The sequence below is a fragment of the Taudactylus pleione genome, unplaced genomic scaffold, assembly GCF_031769625.1.
Source record: "Taudactylus pleione unplaced genomic scaffold, aTauple2 ptg001334l, whole genome shotgun sequence".
In the NCBI taxonomy this organism is placed as follows: Eukaryota; Metazoa; Chordata; class Amphibia; order Anura; family Myobatrachidae; genus Taudactylus; species Taudactylus pleione.
This window is the reverse complement of record NW_028285734.1, coordinates 3,208,562-3,228,512: the sequence shown is the minus strand read 5'-3', so window position 1 is coordinate 3,228,512 and position 19,951 is coordinate 3,208,562. Positions and strand designations below refer to the sequence as shown.

Sequence of the window (19,951 nt, the reverse complement as noted above, 5' to 3'; positions counted from 1 at the left end):
TTATCCTATTATATCACTGTGCCTTATCTTATTATATCAATGAGCGTTATCTTATTATATCAATGAGCCTTATCTTATTATATCACTATGCCTTATCTAATGATATCATTGTGCCTCATCTTATTATATAACAGAGCCTTATCATATTTTATCACCGTGCCTCTTCTTATTATATAAATGAGCCTTATCTTATTATATCACTGTGCCTTATCTTATTATATTGCTTAGCCTTATTCTATTACATCACTGGACCTTATCTTATGAGATCAATGAGCCTTCTCTAATTATATCAATGAGCCTGATCTTATATCACTGTGCCTTATCTTATTGTATCGCCGAGCCTTATCCTATTATATCACTGTGCCTTATCTTAATATATTGCTTGGCCTTATCCTATTATGTCACTGTGCCTTATCTTATTATATCAATGAGCCTTAACTAATTATACCACTGAGCCTGATCTTATATCACTGAGCCTTATCTTATTGTATCGCCGAGCCTTATCCTATTATATCACTGAGCCTTATCTTATTGTTTCGCCGAGCCTTATCCTATTATATAACTGAGCCTCATCTTATTATATCACTGAGTCATACCCTATACTTCCGCTAGCTTTTTAACACCTGATTATGTTGTCTTGCAGAACTAATTTCTAGGTCACCGCTGTTCAGCTACGCATCTAAATCCCTGTGGTACCTGGCACCAAGACGTTGGCAGCAGATCCTATAAGCATACCTACCGACTTTTGTGAAATCCTTTCCGGGAGCTGTTACTCTAATCTTCCAGGGGCGTGGCCAGACTATAGCCGTCATCAGGGGCAAACGCCAGATTTTTAGGGGGGGTGGTTTCCAATATATAACAGTTTCTCCTTACCTTGTCTTCCTGTGAAAAGAGCAGGGAGCCGGGACACAGTCAGTGTGGTGAGGAGGGGAGGCAGACAGCAGCCGAGGAGCAGGGAGAGGAGGGCTGAACCATGCAGCCCACTCTGAGCCCGGTGATGGGTATGCTGGTGACCCCTGGGGAGGGGCCAGCCAGTGTGAAGCAATGCCGTACAACTACAGGCCGGCCTCAGCCCCCGATATGTATGATGCCCGGCCGGCCCTTCACTGCTCTAGCTGCCGGTGGGTCATTTGCTTTGTGGGCGGCCGAAGTGCACAGCTGTCGGCGATCAGCGCAGCTCCGGCTTGAATGAGCTTCTGCGCATTTGCAGAAGCTCATATCACGTCAGCCGCAGTTATAGGACAGGCATGGGAGGCAGCGCGACCACTGAGGGGAGTACGGGGCACAGCCCTGTTCGTGGATGGCCCATGGCTGGTGCAGAGACTAAGACAAGACTGCCTCCATCTCGGAGACAAAAAATTAGGTTCGTCAGGGGGGGTTTCTGGGTACTCAGAAACCCCCCCTGCGTGCGCTACTGGTCATTAAGCCCCGCCCCCTACCTACGGACCCGCAAATTTCTCGGAAAATCTCCCCATCCTGCCCACTTCACTAGGAAATTGGGGGGATGCAGGAGAACTGCTTAATCTTTCGGTGGGGGAAGGAACATGAAAAATCGTGAGCCTCCCGTGACTCCCAGGAGGGTAGGCGAGTATGTCTATAAGTCCTGTAAGTTGGGAGGTGGGGTCTTCATGGCTCAGACTTGTTTTTCCAGCACATCCCATAGATGCTGGATCGGATTGAGATCTGGGGAATTTGGAGACCAAGTCAACACCTTCAATTCCTCAAACCATTCCTGAACAATCTTTGCAGTGTGGCCGGGCGCATTATCCCGCTGGCACTGCCATCAGGGAACACTGCTGTCATGAAGGGGTGCACTTGGTCTGCAACAATGGTTAGTTAGGTGGTACGTGGCAAAGTAACATCCACATGAATGGCAGGACCCAAGGTTTCCCAGCAGAACATCACACGGAATGGGATTGAAATACCGACGGCTCATTAGCCGCCAGTTCAAATCCCGACAGTGGAAGGCCGTCAGTAGGAGATCCCAACGCCCAGTGGCAAGTATCCTAACCCCCCCCCCTCTCCCCCCCTAACCCTCCCTTAGAGGTGCCTAACCCTAACCTCCCCCCAGGGGTACCTAAACCTAACCCCCCCTCCCCACACCCTAAACCTAACCTCCCCCCCCCAGGTGGTGCCTGACCCTCCCTTCCCCTAGCCTAACCCTAACCTTCCCCGGGGGGGGGGTGCCTAACCCGAAGTCCCCCCGCTGGTCCCTAAAAGTAACCCCCCCCATCCCCGGGCTAAGTATTATACTTACCAGGTACACGACAATCGGGATGACGGGGGTCGATCTTCCGGCGTTGGGATTAAGATAGGCGTCGAAATACCAAAGTCTATCTTAAGTCCCCTGTCGGGCAGGTAGTGTCGGGATTTAGACCCGCGGCATTGCGTACGCCGGTATATTAACTACATCCCCATCACACTGCCTCCACTGGCTTACCTTCTTCCCATAGTGGATCCTCGTGCCATCTCTCTTCGCCAGGTAAATGACGCACACACGCACCCGGCCATCCATAAGATGTAAAAGAAAATGTGATTTATCAGACCAGACCACCTTATTTCATTGCTATACGGTCCAGTTCTGACGCTCACATGGCCATTGTAGGCGCTTCAGCAGCGGACAGGTGGCAGCACGGGCATTCTTACCTGTCTGCGGCTATGTTGCCCCATACGCTTAATGCTACGATGCACTGTGCGTTCTGACACCTTTCTATCATAGCCAGCATTAACTTTATCAATTTGCTCTGACCCAACCGTCTAGCCATCACAATTTGCTCTGACCCAGCTGTCTAGCCATCACAATTTTGCTCTGACCCAGCCGACTAGCCATCACAATTTGCTCTGACCCAGCCGACTAGCCATCACAATTTGCTCTGACCCAGCCGACTAGCCATCACAATTTGCTCTGACCCAGCCGACTAGCAATCACAATTTGCTCTGACCCAGCCGACTAGCCATCACAATTTGCTCTGACCCAGCCGTCTAGCCATCACAATTTGCTCTGACCCAGCCGTCTAGCCATCACAATTTTGCTCTGACCCAGCAGACTAGCCATCACAATTTTGCTCTGACCCAGCAGACTAGCCATCACAATTTTGCTCTGACCCAGCAGACTAGCCATCACAATTTGCTCTGACCCAGCCGTCTAGCCATCGCAATTTGCTCTGACCCAGCCGTCTAGCCATCGCAATTTGCTCTGACCCAGCCGTCTAGCCATCCCAATTTGCTCTGACCCAGCCGTCTAGCCATCACAATATGCTCTGACCCAGCCGTCTAGCCATCACAATTTGCTCTGACCCAGCCGTCTAGCCATCACAATCTGCTCTGACCAAGCCGTCTAGCCATCACAATTTGCTCTGACCCAGCCGTCTAGCCATCACAATTTGCTCTGACCCAGCCGACTAGCCGTCACAATTTGCTCTGACCCAGCCGTCTAGCCATCACAATTTGCTCTGACCCAGCCGTCTAGCCATCACAATTTGCTCTGACCCAGCCGTCTAGCCATCACAATTTGGCCCTTGTTAAAGTCGCTTAGATCCTTACGCTCGCCCATTTTTCCTGCTTCTAATATTAATGTGCGGTTGCACGATTACGACATCGTAATTGTGCAATCGCTCATTAATCGTGCACTATAATGTCGGAAACGACCAGCGATGCGCGCTCCAGCTGGTTGTTTCCGACATCAATCGAACGAACATGCCGGTCAATCTGCCGATAACAACAGATTGGCCACGTTCGGGGATGATGGAGGGTGTAATCGTTCAGTGTACACACGGCAGGGGATGGGGAACGATGGTACGATTATGATGTTGTATTTGTACTGTCTTTCCCTAGTCCCCTAGTGGATGTTCTGCTAAACACATCAACTTCAGATCTGAGTGTTCACATGCTGAATAATACAGGGGTAGGCAACCTGTGGCACTCCAGATGCTTTGGAACTACACATCCAAGCATGCTCTGCCACAGTTTCAGCAGGCCCTCACACCGAAACTATGGCAGGGCATGCTGGTGTATGTAGTTCCACAGCAGCTGGAGTGCCAGAGGTTGCCTACCCCCGGCCTAATATATCTCACTCCTTGACAGGAGCCACTGTAACAAGATAGTCAATGTCATTCACTTCACCGGTCAGTGGTTTTAATGTTATGGCTGATTGGTGTATATACAGACAGCAGGTGACACGTAGACCAGACACACGTCTGTATCTTCATACAATGTACTGACATCACATGTAGAACACATGTTATCAGTATCACTGCATCCTTAAAGTGGAACTGAACCCCAAAACAACACATCCCACAGGTAAATTTACCACTGACTATTTCCTTCAGATGCAACTGATCTATATTTTTATAGCATAACAGCAATTACATTGCATAGGTAAATTAATATTAGTTGCTGTAAGTTGTTTTAAAATTGTACTATGTTTTATAAATGACATGGAATTAGAGTGATATACTGACCTCACTATGCACAGATTTAATTAGCACCTTCTGCTGAGAGTGGAGGGCTGTTTGCTTGGGGGTGGGGGTAAATCAGGATGCACATGTTTGTAGCCCTATATATTCAGTTCAGAGTATGCTGCTAAGCCTTTTAGATGCTGAAGTGTTTAGATCTCAAGTGTATTGAGCATTTAAAATCAAAATTAGCGTTATACCAGCGTTAAACCAAAGGAAACCAAACTACAAGCCAGCAAAAACACAGATGGACTACACTCAAACTATACAGTGAGTCAACATAAACATCAATCCTGCAGTCTGCATAACCTGCACTCTTTACACTGATCTCCCTGGTTTGGACACTGCATAACCTGCACTCTTTACACTGATCTCCCTGGTTTGGACACTGCATAACATGCACTCTTTACACTGATCTCCCTGGTTTGGACACTGCATAACATGCACTCTTTACACTGATCTCCCTGGTTTGGACACTGCATAACATGCACTCTTTACACTGATCTCCCTGGTTTGGACACTGCATAACCTGCACTCTTTACACTGATCTCCCTGGTTTGGACACTGCATAACCTGCACTCTTTACACTGATTTCCCTGGTTTGGACACTGCATAACCTGCACTCTTTACACTGATCTCCCTGGTTTGGACACTGCATAACATGCACTCTTTACACTGATCTCCCTGGTTTGGACACTGCATAACCTGCACTCTTTACACTGATCTCCCTGGTTTGGACACTGCATAACCTGCACTCTTTACACTGATCTCCCTGGTTTGGACACTGCAAAACTTTTCTCCTTGGCTGCAGCTTCGAGCATTCTGAAAAACATCTGAATGCACATCCCAAACATTGTAATTTGCTTTATATACACATGATTGCCCTGTATAAATGTACTTCTTACCAGTGTATTCTTTACAATTCTTCATTTGACTTTTATTTCTCCTACACTACTTACCTACTCTCTTCCACTACTTCCCCTCTAATACCTGCATCCTCTGCTGTGCTTCCCTGCCTACAGTACCTCCTATTTGCTTACTTGTCATCCTTTGCTCTCCCTCAACCCTGTGTCAGCCACCATGCCTCCTCGCCCCTGCCCCATACCAACCATCTCCACCGGCTTACACCTTCCCCTTAGATCTAGCCCACACCCCCTCACACACAACCCAGACAATCTCATCCACATATCCCACGTCCCCTCCCTCCCATTTTCTTGTGCCCTCTGGAATATCAGATCCGTCTGCAATAAACTGCCCGCTATCCACGACCTCTTTATTTCCCACTCTTTAAATCTTCTCGCTATCACTGAAACCTGGCTCTCCTCTGACGACACTGCCTCCCCTGCTGCGCTCTCCTATGTGGGCCTCCTTCACCCACTCTGTCAGACCTGACAACCACCAAGGTGGCGGAGTTGGCATACTCTTATCCCCCAACTGCACCTTTCGCATTATCCCACCTGAGCCCTCCCTTTCTTTCTTCACCCTTCGAGGTCCACTCTATCCGTCTCTTCTACCCCATTCATCTCCGTGTTGCAGTCATCTACAGTCCCCGAGGCTCCCCCACCCAATTCCTTGACAACTTTGCATCCTGGATTCCCCACTTCCTCTCTGCTGACCTCCCCTCTATAATCCTTGGTGACTTTAACATCCCTATTGACATCACAAATCCTGCATCCACCAAGCTTCTTGCCCTCTCCTCCTCCTTTGGACTTTCTCAATGGACCTCCTCTGCTACCCACTGCCTCGGCCACTCCCTTGACCTCGTCTTCACCCATCTGTGTGCTCTCTCTGACTTCTCCAACTCTCCCTTCCCCCCTCTCTGACCACCATCTACTCTCCTTCACTCTCAAGTCCTCCACTCCTCCCCTCACCCAAAGACACCATCACCAGATGCAATCTTGAGTCTCTCGATCCTGCTGTCCTGTCTTCCTCACTTGATACTCTCCTTTCTCCTCTATCAACCATGGCCTGCCCAAACCAGGCAGCCTCCTTCTACAACATCACCCTCATTTCTGAACTTGACTCTGTTGCCACCTCATCCTCTGTCCCCCTCAGTCAGTCCAAACCCCAGCCCTGGCACTCCAAACTGACCCGGTTTCTCCAAAAAATGCTCGCGCACAGCTGAGCGCCTCTGGAGGAAATCTCGCTCTTTGGCGGACTTCCTTCACTTCAAGTTTGTCCTCTCTTCCTACAACTCGGCCCTCTCCTTCGCCAAGCAATCCTTCTTCCAGTTGCTCATCTCCTCTCAGTCCTCCAATCCCCGCCACCTCTTTGGTACTTTCGAAACTCTCCTCCGCCCCCCACCTCCACCTCTTCCATCCTCCCTCACTGCATTTGACTTTGCTTCCTTCTTCTCTTCCAAAATTGAGGCAATTCGTCACAGTATATCCTCCAATCTCCCTGCTGCAACCCTACCTCTCCCACCATCTGCACCTCCCGGCCACCCCATCTTGTGCTCTTTCAGCCCCACCACGGGTGATTAGGTCTACTCCCTCATCTTGTCCTCTCCTCCTTCCACCTGCCCCCTTGACCCCCACCCCTTCTCGCCTTCTACGCTCCCTCTCCTCCACTGCCTGCTCCCACCTTGCTCACCTTTTCAACTTATCTATCTCCACCGGCATCTTTCCCTTATCGTTCAAACATGCTCGTCACACCTATTCTTAAAAAAACCAACCTCGACCCGTCCTCACCTGCCAATTACCGCCCCATTTCTCTTCTCCCTTTTGCCTCCAAACTACTTGAGCGGCTTGTCTACAGCCGCATCACCAGCTATCTCTCTGACAACTCCATACTTGATCCTCTCCAATCTGGCTTTTGCCAACGTCACTCCACTGAAACTGCCCTGGCCAAAGTCACCAATGACCTGCTTGCAGCCAAATCCAGTGGTCACTTCTCTCTGCTCATCCGGCTGGACCTCTCTTTCAGCCTTTGACACCGTGGATCAAACTCTCCTGCTTCGCACCCTTCAGACCTTTGGCATCTCTAACACCGTCCATGCCTGGTTCACTTCTTACCTCACCAACCGCTCCTTCTCTGTGTCACCTCCGGCCCCAACCCCCCCCCCCCCTTCCATCCTTCCCGTCGGTGTCCAACAGGCTTCGGTCCTGGGCCCACTATTCTTCTCCCCTGTACACTTCTAAACTAGAAGAACTCATCAGCTCCTTTGGCCTCCAATACCACCTCTATGCCGATGACACACAACTATACCTCTCCTCTCCTGAACTCTCCCCTTCTGTCCTCTCTCAGGTAACCAGCTGCCTCTCCGCCATCTCTTCCTGGATGTCCGAGTGCTCTCTGAAGCTCAACATGGACAAAACCGAACTCCTCATCTTTCCCCCTAATAGAGTCTCCACTCCAACCAATCTCGCTAACACTGTTGACAACACAATCATCTCCCCTGTCCCCCAACTTCGCTGCTTGAGTGTCACCCTTGACTCCACCCTCTCCTTCACACCCCACATTCCATCTCTGGCTCAATCCTGTCAGCTCCAGCTACGCAACATCGCTCGTATTAGGCCTTTCCTCTCCCAGAATGCTACCAAACTGATTATTCATTCACTAATCATTTCTCGGCTTGACTACTTCAACCTTACTGGCTGGCCTCCCACATTGCCATCTTACTCCCCTCCAGTCTGTTCTCAATGCTGCAGCTAGACTTATCTTCCTCTCCTGCCGTTCCATTTCTGCTGCTCCCCTCTGCCAAAACCTGCACTGGCTCCCACCTGTTCATCAAAGCATACCCTTGCACCACATCAGTCACCAAGGCTCTGTCCCTCCTGCCTCAGCCATCTCTACTTTGCCTACTTCCTGCACTCAGGTCCCTCTCTACCCACTCATGCCTCATGTCATCTGTCTGTCTCCCCTCTCCCCTAGATTGTAAGCTCCTAGGAGCAGGGTCCTCCTCCCCACTGTCTCACAGCCTTCTATGACAACCTTCACCTTCCCATCTGTATTGTGTATGGAGAATTGTGTTGCTAATTGTTACTTGTGCTCTGTTTATAAGTTGGTTACTGTATTGTAATGTAATGTTCTGTGTACCCTTTACTGTATGTATGGCGCTGCAGACCTCTTGTGGCGCCCTATAAATAAAATGTAATAATAACAACATTTATTTAGATGTAAACATACATGTGACTGGGATCGTGGGTAACACAATGCTAGTACCTCACCTTCTCTCACAGTGGGTGATAATAGGATGTAACTACTGTTCGATTCAGAGACGTAGATTGTGGACAAAGACCTTTCAGAACATATGGCAACATGCAGTGAGCAACACTGGAACGATATTCTAAAGGGAGTGACATTAAGGAAAGTTAAGTGAATACATTAACCCAGAAAAGCTTCTGTGTCTTTTCCAGTGTCAGTATCTCTTATACCCCCTTTACACCGGCGCTAAAACCTGGGTTATTGCAAGGTTAACCCGGGCAGCTCCTTGGCATAAAAGGGGTGAGGGTTGGATCGCCAGGTTGAGTGACCCGGCAATCCAACCCAGGTAAATAGCAGGGTTTAACACAGGAGTAACCCGTGAAACCCTGCTGTGTGTACGGCGCATTCCGGGTCTTGATAACCTGCAGTGCGCCGCAAACCGGCTGACTGGTCCGGCTTCAGTGGCGCTTGGAGATAACGTCATCTCCAACTGTCCACTTTCACGCCGGAAAAGCCGGGTCTATGCAGACCCAACTGCGGTGTGAGCGTCGCCGACTCGGGAATATCCAGAGTCTGCGCCGGCTAAATTCCGGGTCTGATCCGGATAGGAACCCTGTTCCATCTCCGCGTCAGACCCGGAATTTTGGTGGAAAAGGGGTATTACTGTGACTGTTCTGAGGAAACACAAGGAGATCTGTGTCCAAATGTACAAGGACTAAGATGCCCTCTCACAGCTTCTATAGATGCTGTATTACCATCTGGTGCGTCTTGAGATGCACCATCTATACTTGCACCAGTCCTATGGCGGGTGTCAGAAGGCTATACCCCATGTGTGCGGCCGTGAGTCTCTGTACGCAAACAATTCCAGCGACGCGCCTGATAAGACGCAACATCTCTGTGCGTCTTCCACTTACATTTCTGCTACCGTGCATCTAAATTTGTGCTGCAACTTTATATTAAAAAAAAAAAAAAAAAAAAAATCGGAAAGTGACTTTAACCAGGCTGCACCCCTTGGAGAGGTGCAAGGATGACAAAGGCTGCGCCTCAAATTAGAAACTGGAAGTATGTACAGGGAACTGCGCACAGTCAGAGGTGGTAAAGAGACATCACACAGGACACTGTGCGAGGTGGTTTATTTCCTTAACTGTGTTGGTAGCAAACGGGGACAGGTGTGTTCAACTTCCATGGATTTGTCATAATCAGTAAATACAGCACCTGGATTTCCCAGCCCTTGGTCTCATCCTCTGTCATTAATTGCTGTGAATGAGGTGGGAGGCACCGCATGCCTCCTGAATATGTCAGTTATGGTTTGACCTTAAGAGTGACCCCTATAACTCAACCACTGAAATCAGTGATGGCCGTTCTGTATTGTATACAGTGTCTCTCTCACACATGCAGCACCTATACAGCAGGGTCAGTCCCTGATAATCAGCTGTCCTTGTAATGTATACAGTGTACATATAGAAGGGATGAGTGTCACACATGGAGCACCTATACATCAGGGTCAGTCCCTGCAATCAGCTGTCCTGTAATGTATACAGTGTACATATATACATGGAGCACCTATACATCAGGGTCAGTCCCTGCAATCAGCTGTCCTGTAATGTATACAGTGTACATATATACATGGAGCACCTATACATCAGGGTCAGTCCCTGCAATCAGCTGTCCTGTAATGTATACAGTGTACATATATACATGGAGCACCTATACATCAGGGTCAGTCCCTGCAATCAGCTGTCCTGTAATGTATACAGTGTACATATATACATGGAGCACCTATACATCAGGTTCAGTCCCTGTAATCAGCTGTCCTGTAATGTATACAGTGTACATATATACATGGAGCACCTATACATCAGGTTCAGTCCCTGGTAATCAGCTGTCCTGTAATGTATACAGTGTACATATAGAAGGCATTAGTTTCACATATGCAGCACCTATACAGCAGGGTCAGTCCCTGTAATCAGCTGTACATTATTGTAGCCTAATGAACCCAATAAATAAATGTATAAAGAGGGAAAGCAGCATAGGCAGCCAGGGTGGACAGATACCTCTGACATTGGACTTATTGCAGCATTTAACCCCCAACTCTCTCAGTACAGTCAGTGCTGGTCACACAGGTAAAAGCCCCTAGTGGTGTTAGTGTTAATAATACCCATGTAACACTATAATGCCCACAGAACTCACCTTTAGAGATACAGGAGCCCATAGTGACCAGCAGGAAAATCCGGACAATGATCCCCCTGAGTCAGCTCCAAATGGGCACTTCTACCCCTGACCTTCCAAAGCCCACCATGGTGCTACCAGCCTCCACTTAGCTGAGGGTCTCAGCAGCCTTCATTAAGCTGAGTGTATCAGCAGCCTCCACTCAACTGGTGGTCCCAGCAGCCTCCAAACAACTGGGGGATAGATAAACCTCCACTAAGCTGGGGTCTCAGCAGTCTCCAAACACCCGGGGGGCCAAGCACCGCAGCCTGCACAGAAATAGTGGTTTCAGCAGCCTCCTGACAATTGGTGGTCTCAGCATTCTCCACAGAACTGGGGGTCTCTGCAGACACCACACCCCCGGGCGCTCTCAGAGGTCGTGCGTGGCCCCCAGGTAGTTCCTGTGTGCCCTGCTGGCCCCTGGCAGGAGCAGGCAGCGGCTGATTGGCATCCCTGGCACCGGCAGTGAGGACGGTGGAGAGGGTCTGTGTACTGGGAGCTGCCGCTCAGCTACTCTCAGACAGTCCGCCCTCTCTATCCTCATATCTGGGAGGGTCTCTCAGCGTCTGTTACACGAGGAGGTGACACTGGCAACAGCAGCCCGGGGATTAACGCTACCTGTGCTGGGGAGCAGCCGATCCCTACTCACAGCTGCAACAGGAGCCTCCCAGGGGAAATCACCTGCACCCAGGGGGCATCCCAGGGGAGATCACCTGCACCCACGGAGCTTCCATCCAGGTGAGATCAGCTGCACCCAGGATCCTCCATCCAGGTACCTGCATCGAGGAAGGAGCATCCATACAAATCACCTGCATCCAAGAGCATCAATCACCTGTATCCAGGGAGCCTCCATCCAGGTGAGATCACCTGCACACAAGGGACTTCCTCTAGGTGACATCACCTGCACGCAGGGAGCCTCCGTCCAGGTGACCACCTGCAATCAGGAAACCTCCCTCCAGGTGAGAGATCCTCCACACAGGAGCCTCCCTCCAGGTGAGATCAGTGATCACCTGCACCCAGGAACCTCCATCCAGGTGAGATTACCTGCAATCAAGGAGCCTCCCTCTAGGTGAGATCGCCTGCACACAAGGGACTTCCTCTAGGTGACATCACCTGCACACAGGGAGCCTCCGTCCAGGTGACCACCTGCAATCCAGAAACCTTCCTCCAGGTGAGAGATACTCCACACAGGAGCCCCACTCCAGGTGAGATCAGTGATCACCTGCACCCAGGAACCTCCATCCAGATGAGATCACCTGAAATCAAGGAGCCTCCCTCTAGGTGACATCACCTGAACACAAGGGACCTTCCTCTAGGTGACATCACCTGCACACAGGGAGCCTCCGTCCAGGTGACCACCTGCAATCCAGAAACCTCCCTCCAGGTGAGAGATCCTCCACACAAGAGCCTCCCTCCAGGTGAGATTAGTAATCACCTGCACCCAGGAACACCCATCCAGGTGAGATCACATGCCGTCAAGGAGCATCCCTCTAGGTGAGATCACCTGCACACAGAGAGCCTCTGTCCAGGTGACCACCTGCAATCAGGAAACCTCCCTTCAGGTGGGATATAACCCACACCCAGTGAGACTCCCTCTAGGTGAGCTCACCTGCACACAGAAGCCTCCTCCAGTTGCATTCAGGATCCTCTATACAGGCAATATCACCTGCAACCAGGAAGCTCCATCCAGTTGAGATCACCTGCACTCAAAAGCTTCCATCCTGGCAAGATCACCTGTACCCAAGAGCCTCCATTCAAGTGAGTTTACTTGCACCCAGGAGCCTCCATCCATGTGAAATCATCTGTACAAAGGGAGCCTCCATTCGTGTGAGATCACCTGTACCTAGGGAGCCTCCATCCATGCCAGATCACCTGCACACAAGGAGCCTCCTCCATTCATGTAAGATCACCTGCACTCAGTGAACCTCCATCCAGCTGAGATCATCTGCAACAAGGGAGCTTCCATCCAGCTGAAATCACCTGCAATTAGGAGCCTCCATCCAGATGAGACCACCTCCAACCAGGGTGCCTCCATCTACAGTAGCTGAGATCACCTGAACTGAGGAGTCTCCATTCAGGTGATATCTCTTGCAAACAGTGAGCCTCCAGCCAGGTGAGATCACCTCCAATCAGGAAGCCTCCAACCAGGTGGATCACCTGCAACATGGAAGCCTCCATCCAGGTGAGATCATCTCCAACCAGGAAGTCTCCATCCGGGTGAGATCATCTCCAACCAGTGTTTGAATAATGACAATTAGGAGCTGATTCATTGGTACTTTATTTCTCTCTCCACTTTCTCGCTCCAAGCTTTGATACATCTCCCCCTTTAGCTCTCACCACTTTTTTTTGTAGATCTTATATAGGTCACTCAGGTATGTGATCAGCCAGTCCTGTGTGTGGCACAATGTTTGTGCGTGCGAGCAGTTGCCCATAGCAACCGATCATATCCTACCTATTATTCTATAGACTGTACTTGATAAATGCTACTTGAAAGCTGATTGGTTGCTATGGGCAACTTCTTCACTGGTTCACTTCTCAACACTTGTCAGTGCTTGATAAATAGACCCCCAGATCTCTCCTCTGCTCGGTAATCACATTTATATTGCACTGTGTGTGTTCCGGTTGTTTCTAAACAATATCTTTCCATTAAAGGTCATTGTAGTATTATTGCTTATCGCTGCTGCCCCTTGCTGAGGATTTAGGTAAGAAGTGTAGACCCTCTGTCACTGGCAGCAGCAATCATTGATGAGAAAGCTGCTTTATGTAACCGATAGGGAAAACTCAGGCCAGGGGTGATTGATAAGTACACTTTGTCACAATGATATCATATCTATATTGTTGATGTTTCCATCGCAAAAAAAAATATTACAGAACAGACAATTGGTCACCACTAACTGAAAAAAAAAAAATGCAAAAAATAATTGCATCAATAAATCACACAATAGCAAGAGGTGGATGTTATTATAAACACCCACTGCGGCTCGTAGCGCAGAAGTGTATTCTACAAGGCGTTCATTCTGAGTAGGGATAAAACTAAAAAAATAAATAAAAAAAACAGTAACTTTGGACCTGGGCAAACCATACTGCAATGCAAATGTCATTATTCTTTTGCATGCAGGGTAAATACTGGTGGACAGCTTTATTTTTATAATGCAATTTAGATTTGACTATGGACATACCCTGCCATATCTAACGCTGGCCCTGATTCAGCGCTGATCGCAGATTCCCAATTATCGCTAAGCGTTCTGCGCATGTGCAGGAGAGGGCAGTGATCCCGTACACTGTACAGCAGAAGACTGTCAGTGATCAGCGATTTCTTGAAAACGGAGTTGTGTCGCCGCAGTTGAGGAGGTGTGAAAAGGCCGGGATCTCCTTTGACTGATTGAGATTTCCTGGCCTGTTTTGTTCTGCGGCGGCCAGTTTGTGTGACCCCGTGGATCAGTAATACATGCAGCATTACCATATTAGTGATATCACAGCTGCTAGCATGTTAGCAGCTGCGATAGCAACTCCGTCCTCTGCTGAATCTGGCTCGCTGTCTGCACATCTTACATCTGCCCCTCCCCTCCCCCATGTAAATAATACAATATTTTGAGTGTAATAGTTGTATAACTGTCATTCGAAGAAAAATACACATAGTAATTTTGTTTTGCCATGTTCAGTTACTGAGAATGCAGCCTATCCACTCACTAGGAACCAGTGACATCACTGAGAGTGCAGCCTATCCAGTCATCAGGAGCCAGTGACCTCACTGAGAATGCAGCCTATTCACTCATAGGAGCCAGTGACCTCACTGAGAGTGCAGCCTATCCAGTGATCAGGAGCCAGTTACATCACTGAGAATGCAGCCTATCTTTCACTAGGAGCCAGTGACATCACTGAGAATGCAGCCTATCCATTCACCAGGAGCCAGTGACATCACTGAGAATGCAGCCTATTCATTCACCAGGAGCCAGTGACATCACTGAGAATGCAGCCTATTCATTCACTAGGAGCCAGTGACATCCCTGAGAATGCAGCCTATTCATTCACCAGGAGCCAGTGACATCCCTGAGAATGCAGCCTATTCATTCACCAGGAGCCAGTGACATCACTGAGAATGCAGCCTATCCATTCACTAGGAGCCAGTGACATCACTGAAAACGCAGCCTATTCATTCACCAGGAGCCAGTGACATCACTGAGAATGCAGCCTATTCATTCACTAGGAGCCAGTGACATCACTGAGAATGCAGCCTATTCATTCAGCAGGAGCCAGTGACATAACTGAGAATGCAGCCTATCTTTCACTAGGAGCCAGTGACATCACTGAGAATGCAGCCTATTCATTCTATGGAACCAGTGATATCAGTGAGCACTTCTTTCTGAATATTTATGATGGACTGGATCCTAGTGAATTAATAGGCCGTATTCTTATAAATGTTAGTGCAGCTCACAGAAGGGGAGATGCACTAAGCCTTGGAAAGAGATAAAGTACCAACCAATCAGCTCCTAAATGTCAGCTTTTAAACTCAGCCTGTAACATGACAGTTAGAAGCTGATTGGTTGGTACTTTATCTCTCACTGAGGCTGGACACATCTCTCTTTATCTCTCCCTGATACATCTCCCCCAGAATGGCTTCTTTTGCTGTGGTTATGTCACAGGCATATTTATGTACTTTTCTGATCTAACAGAACATTGGAAAGTTCCCTTTTGTCTCTTCATGGACAGGAATAGTAGTCACAGTGACCGATCTGCACTATAACCAGCAGACTGGGCAAATTAACCCAGATTAAATGTAGCAGGGGATTTTTCTGTAATGCAATAATTCACACTGTGTCAGTGCATCTGCAGAATGCATAAAACTATTCTATCTCAGGAAACATTACTATAAATCATCCCTTTTGAAGAGTTCCTGTCCTGCATCTTACATTAAATAGATCACTGTAACATTCCAGATAATCTTTGTGCTATCTATCATCAGGGCGAGTATTTTCTGTTCATCATCCTGAGGTACATCACAATACAGCCCTCTGTATGTACTTGTACACGATGCGCAGAGCAGAACTGTGTAATGTCTAAGGGCAACAGAATAAACTGCTTAACCTGAATTAAAGAAATGGCTGAAAAGTGGAAACGACATACCGGTGTCGGAATCGGCGCCAGAATCCTGACCGCCGGCATCCTCACAGCAAGTAATAGGGTTAGGTTTAGTGGTTAGGGTTAGGTTGTAGGGGGGAGGTTTCGGATTAGACTGGGGGGGGGTAGGCTGCAGTAGGGGAAGGTTAGGGTACGTAAGGCGGGTATCCACTACCCAATTAAACAGAGCGATTGAACGATAACAACATTGTTATCGTTCAATCATTTGTTCATTGGGCACAAATCGGGCAGTTTAATGCGCGCGTCCGCTGGTCGTTTTTGACATCTATCATCACCCGAGCATGCTGGTCAATCTGCCGATAATGACAGATTGGCCATGTTCGGGGATGAGGGAGGGCGCCTACACTAAACGACTGACTGATCGTAAAAGTTTAGGCACTGCACAGACTGTGAAACGCATTGTAATCGTGCAGTCGTTTCACAGTCTGCTAGTGGATACGCACCTTTACCTAGTTGGGTTGGGATTCTGACTGCTGGAATCCCGACTACCGGCATCCTGTACCCGACCCGTGGTGACACCCGGTAAGTAAAGGGTGTTTTTTTGGAATAAGCTGCAAATATTTAATGATACATGGGCCCCATAGTGGTGCACACTTACAGGTTTGTCATATGATGAGGGTTCCAGTCAATAGATCTACAGTAAAAAGGTTGACAATGTATAGACAGGGGATGTAGTTATAATCTCAGGATGCTGGAGCATAGAATACTGGCCCCCGGAATCCCGACATCTGTCAGAATCTAAGGGGTGGAGGTTTAGAGTTGGGCACTGAGGGAAGGTTAGGGTGAGGGGGGGGGGTTAGGTTTAGACCCTAAGAGGGAGGTTTAGGGTGCGGAGAGGGGGTTAGGTTTAAGCACTAAGGGGGGAAGGGTTAGGTTTAGGCATCAAGGGGGGGGGGGGGGAGATACTGGACCCCAGGTGTCGGTATTCTAACCCTGCAGTAGTCGGAATTCTGACCGCCTGGATCCCATGACCAACCCCTAGATAGATGCCAAATGGTACCTTTTCCCCCTGCCTATCTTCATCCATGTTGACCTTTTTTAACAGTCGACCTTTTGTACCTGTCGACCATTAGGTGTCTATGTAGACATGGCCTATCTTTTTACTGTAGATCTTTTGTACCAAACCCATATGATAAATACTAGAACGCCTACGTGTGTATCCAGCTTTAGAGTAAGGAGGGGCTGCGCCCTAGCTGATCTCTAAATTACAGTGTAATAAGGAATTTGTCCAGGTTTTGTGGGCTACATGCAAAAGCAGCCAGTATTTACCCTGATGGAAAACTGAAATACATGCATTTGCCCCTCTCGCAGTGCAGCATGGTTTGTGCAGGGTGGGTTGGGTACGGGATGCCAGCGTTCAGGATCCCAGCAGTCAAAATCCTGATGCCTGCATCCCGACAGGGTTAGGATATCGACACCTGCAGATAAATATATTAACCCTACCCATACCCTTAAACCTAACCCTCCCCGCAGCCTAAACCCCCCCCCCCCCCCCACAGCCTAACCCACTCCCTAACGCCAATACCTACCGTTGGCATGCGGGCGCAGAGATTCTGACTGTTGTTGGGATTCCGGAGCCGTCATTCTGAGCTCAGGCATCCCGACAGCCAGGACATCAACCACATCCCGTGCAGGATGGCACAGCCGGGTTATCAGCATGTATGATGCCAAGTTATCGCCATCACAAAAGCAGCATTCAGAGGTCACATAGCTTACTTGCACCTTGGGACCTCTATTGTAGGTATCTGATAGGAGCATTGACCCCAACTGTGCCAAAAAGGGGGTCACGGTGACAGTTCAGATAATGAACAATGATGTAGGGGTGCGACTTCTAAAAATTTCCACTTAAAAGGCCTATAAACTTGAAAGCTCCAGCACTGCTTGTAGCTAAGCGACACCATTATGTCCGTACATTCCTGTGTTCCTGGAAGTTTCCATGCTGGCATCGGAGCGGCAGGTGGCAATAAAGCCGGTCGCTTGCACTCTGTAATACAGTGGGGCTTTTTATGGCTACATATAGAGCTAATTTAGGCAACTGGGACTAAAATAGACTCAGATAACGGGAGGTGGCAGCAGGGGAGCAGGAGATTTAAGCTTCCACACAGCAAACTGGGACATTGTTGGTGCAAAAGAATAAATAAGCTGCTATATTTACCAAGGAGAGAAACCTCGTTCGTCTCATGGAGTGTTTTCCTGATGACGGATCGCATCTCACTGCTGACGCAGGACCTGATTCAGACCCGCTCGCTAAGGCGCGATCGCTCGCTCTGAGCGATTTTCGCCCATCTGCGCATACATATAATTCGCAGTGCGCGTGCGCAAGCCATTCGTTGCAATCTGATTTTGGTAGCTCGTAAGCCGCTATCAGGTCGCTGCTTTGAGTGACAGATAGCGCTGTTTGTGGGAGGTAACGGGAAGGTGCTTGTGAACGGGGGAGTGGTGTTGCGAACGCAGGCGTGTCTGGCCGCCAAAACCGCCGTTTAAAGGGCGTGTATAATTATCAAAGTAGCGTCATTGTACACGTCACCTGCATGTATTTCAGCCAGCACTGATCGCAGTGCTTGCGGCGGGGAAAGGCAACCCCTAGGGCTGCGAGCAGCTCCGATGGCTCACGATGGCCCGATTAATCCTTCATTTCCCGGAGATGATGTGTGTTGCGAGTGGCAAGGGGGCGTCTACAGACATTTGTGAGCGCACTTTGCCATAGCTCGCTAAAACTAGTGGGCGTCCTTACGCGACGCAGTGCGAATGCTTCATTTAAATATCTGGCCCCTTTTTGCCAGCGAGCGATCGCATCTTGTGAGCAGGTCTGAATGAGCTAAACAGTTCCATGCACCATGAGGCAGCGATGCCACACTTGTCCCGCAGCGTCAGAATGTGGGGATCAAAGACCGGGACACTATATATAATGTAGGTTATGATGCAGAGTTTAGCGCAATTGTGAAGCAGATCAGGAAAAAGACACATTTAAGCATGGGAAAGGCGTATTATTTTGTGGGAACCGCAAACGCTCTGCTGGCCCCAGTTGCTACTGGCTGGGTCATATCTAATGTTTTTCGTGCACATCTTTTAGCAAAAATGTTTATTTTTATATGAACTCGAGATGTGGAGCTGTTTCTGCTGCTATATTACAGACATTACAGGATTCAGCAGTTTTATCGATGCAGAATTGCGACTGCGTTTGTTAGAGTTAAAGTAGATGATTAAAAAATATGAGCAAAATTGGGATGTAATTGTATGTGACATGCGCCCCGTGTAAACTAGGCGCATAGGGTGCTGTTGCCGTCGGGACACATATCTTAGACAGCTTTACGTACGGACGCAATTGCAGCTTTTTTTAATTAACGCAATTTTTTGAGGGACAAATGTGGGAAAATGTGCATCGGCGCGTACTGCTGAAAAGGTGAAAAGCGACAAACATTTGTAGTAAACTCAGAGAACAATGCTGGCTTTCTCTGGATTAGCACATAACATAGAAATAGTGGAGGCATTGTCAGCCTCATTGTGGGGGGCATTTATTAACTATCGCATTTGCAATGCGTTCTGGGCATGACATTACCGCCCATTATATTATATTGCATCATGGGCGGCATCCCTAGAATGTATCATCCAGCACACGCAGGGACAGGGGCTCCAAAAGGTGCCTTTCCCTGCCATGGACCCGGAGAGCTGCTGGGGCTATTGCGCAGTCCCGCTGACTGCACATCACAGCCGCCATTGCCAAGAGAGGGTTCCTGGCGAACCCTCTACCAGCTAATTATGGCAAGTGAAGCCCATAGGCTACAGCGACTAACGCCATCGTCAGCTGCGGGGGCCAATCTCCAGAATGCATCACATTCCGAAATTTGCTAAACTGCGGCAGCATCGCATCCCCTATAGAACCCTATGGGGGATGCTGCTGTTAGTGGGTATGAAGGGATCGCAGCAGGCATCGGAAATATCTATTGCGGTCCCTCCATCACACATTTTCAGTAAACAATATTTGCGGTTAACCCCCAACAACG

The 19,951-nt window shown here is 48.8% G+C and overlaps 1 protein-coding gene and 1 long non-coding RNA gene across 7 annotated transcripts in view; one reads left to right on the top strand and one right to left on the bottom strand.

Annotated features, from left to right (window-relative positions):
- Nucleotides 1-19,951, bottom strand: part of FAM131C (family with sequence similarity 131 member C) — a 67,051-nt gene that overhangs the window by 21,809 nt on the left and 25,291 nt on the right. The window contains exon 1 of one of the 6 annotated variants that reach the window (XM_088463221.1): nucleotides 12,418-12,655. The exons of 1 other annotated variant lie outside the window; for it this stretch is intronic. Coding sequence is in view for 1 of the 5 variants with exons in the window: in XM_088463218.1 (XP_088319344.1) it covers nucleotides 10,791-10,812 (22 nt within the window). In the remaining 4 variants the exon portion in view is untranslated. 4 more of the 6 variants (XM_088463220.1, XM_088463222.1, XM_088463223.1 and 1 more) reach the window with 4 other exon arrangements.
- The window catches only part of LOC148443103 (uncharacterized), a 45,837-nt gene continuing 36,565 nt past the window's right edge, over nucleotides 10,680-19,951 (top strand). Inside the window, exon 1 of the long non-coding RNA XR_015875748.1 lies at nucleotides 10,680-12,990. This is a non-coding gene — a long non-coding RNA (uncharacterized LOC148443103). The remainder of the gene's footprint in view (nucleotides 12,991-19,951) is intronic.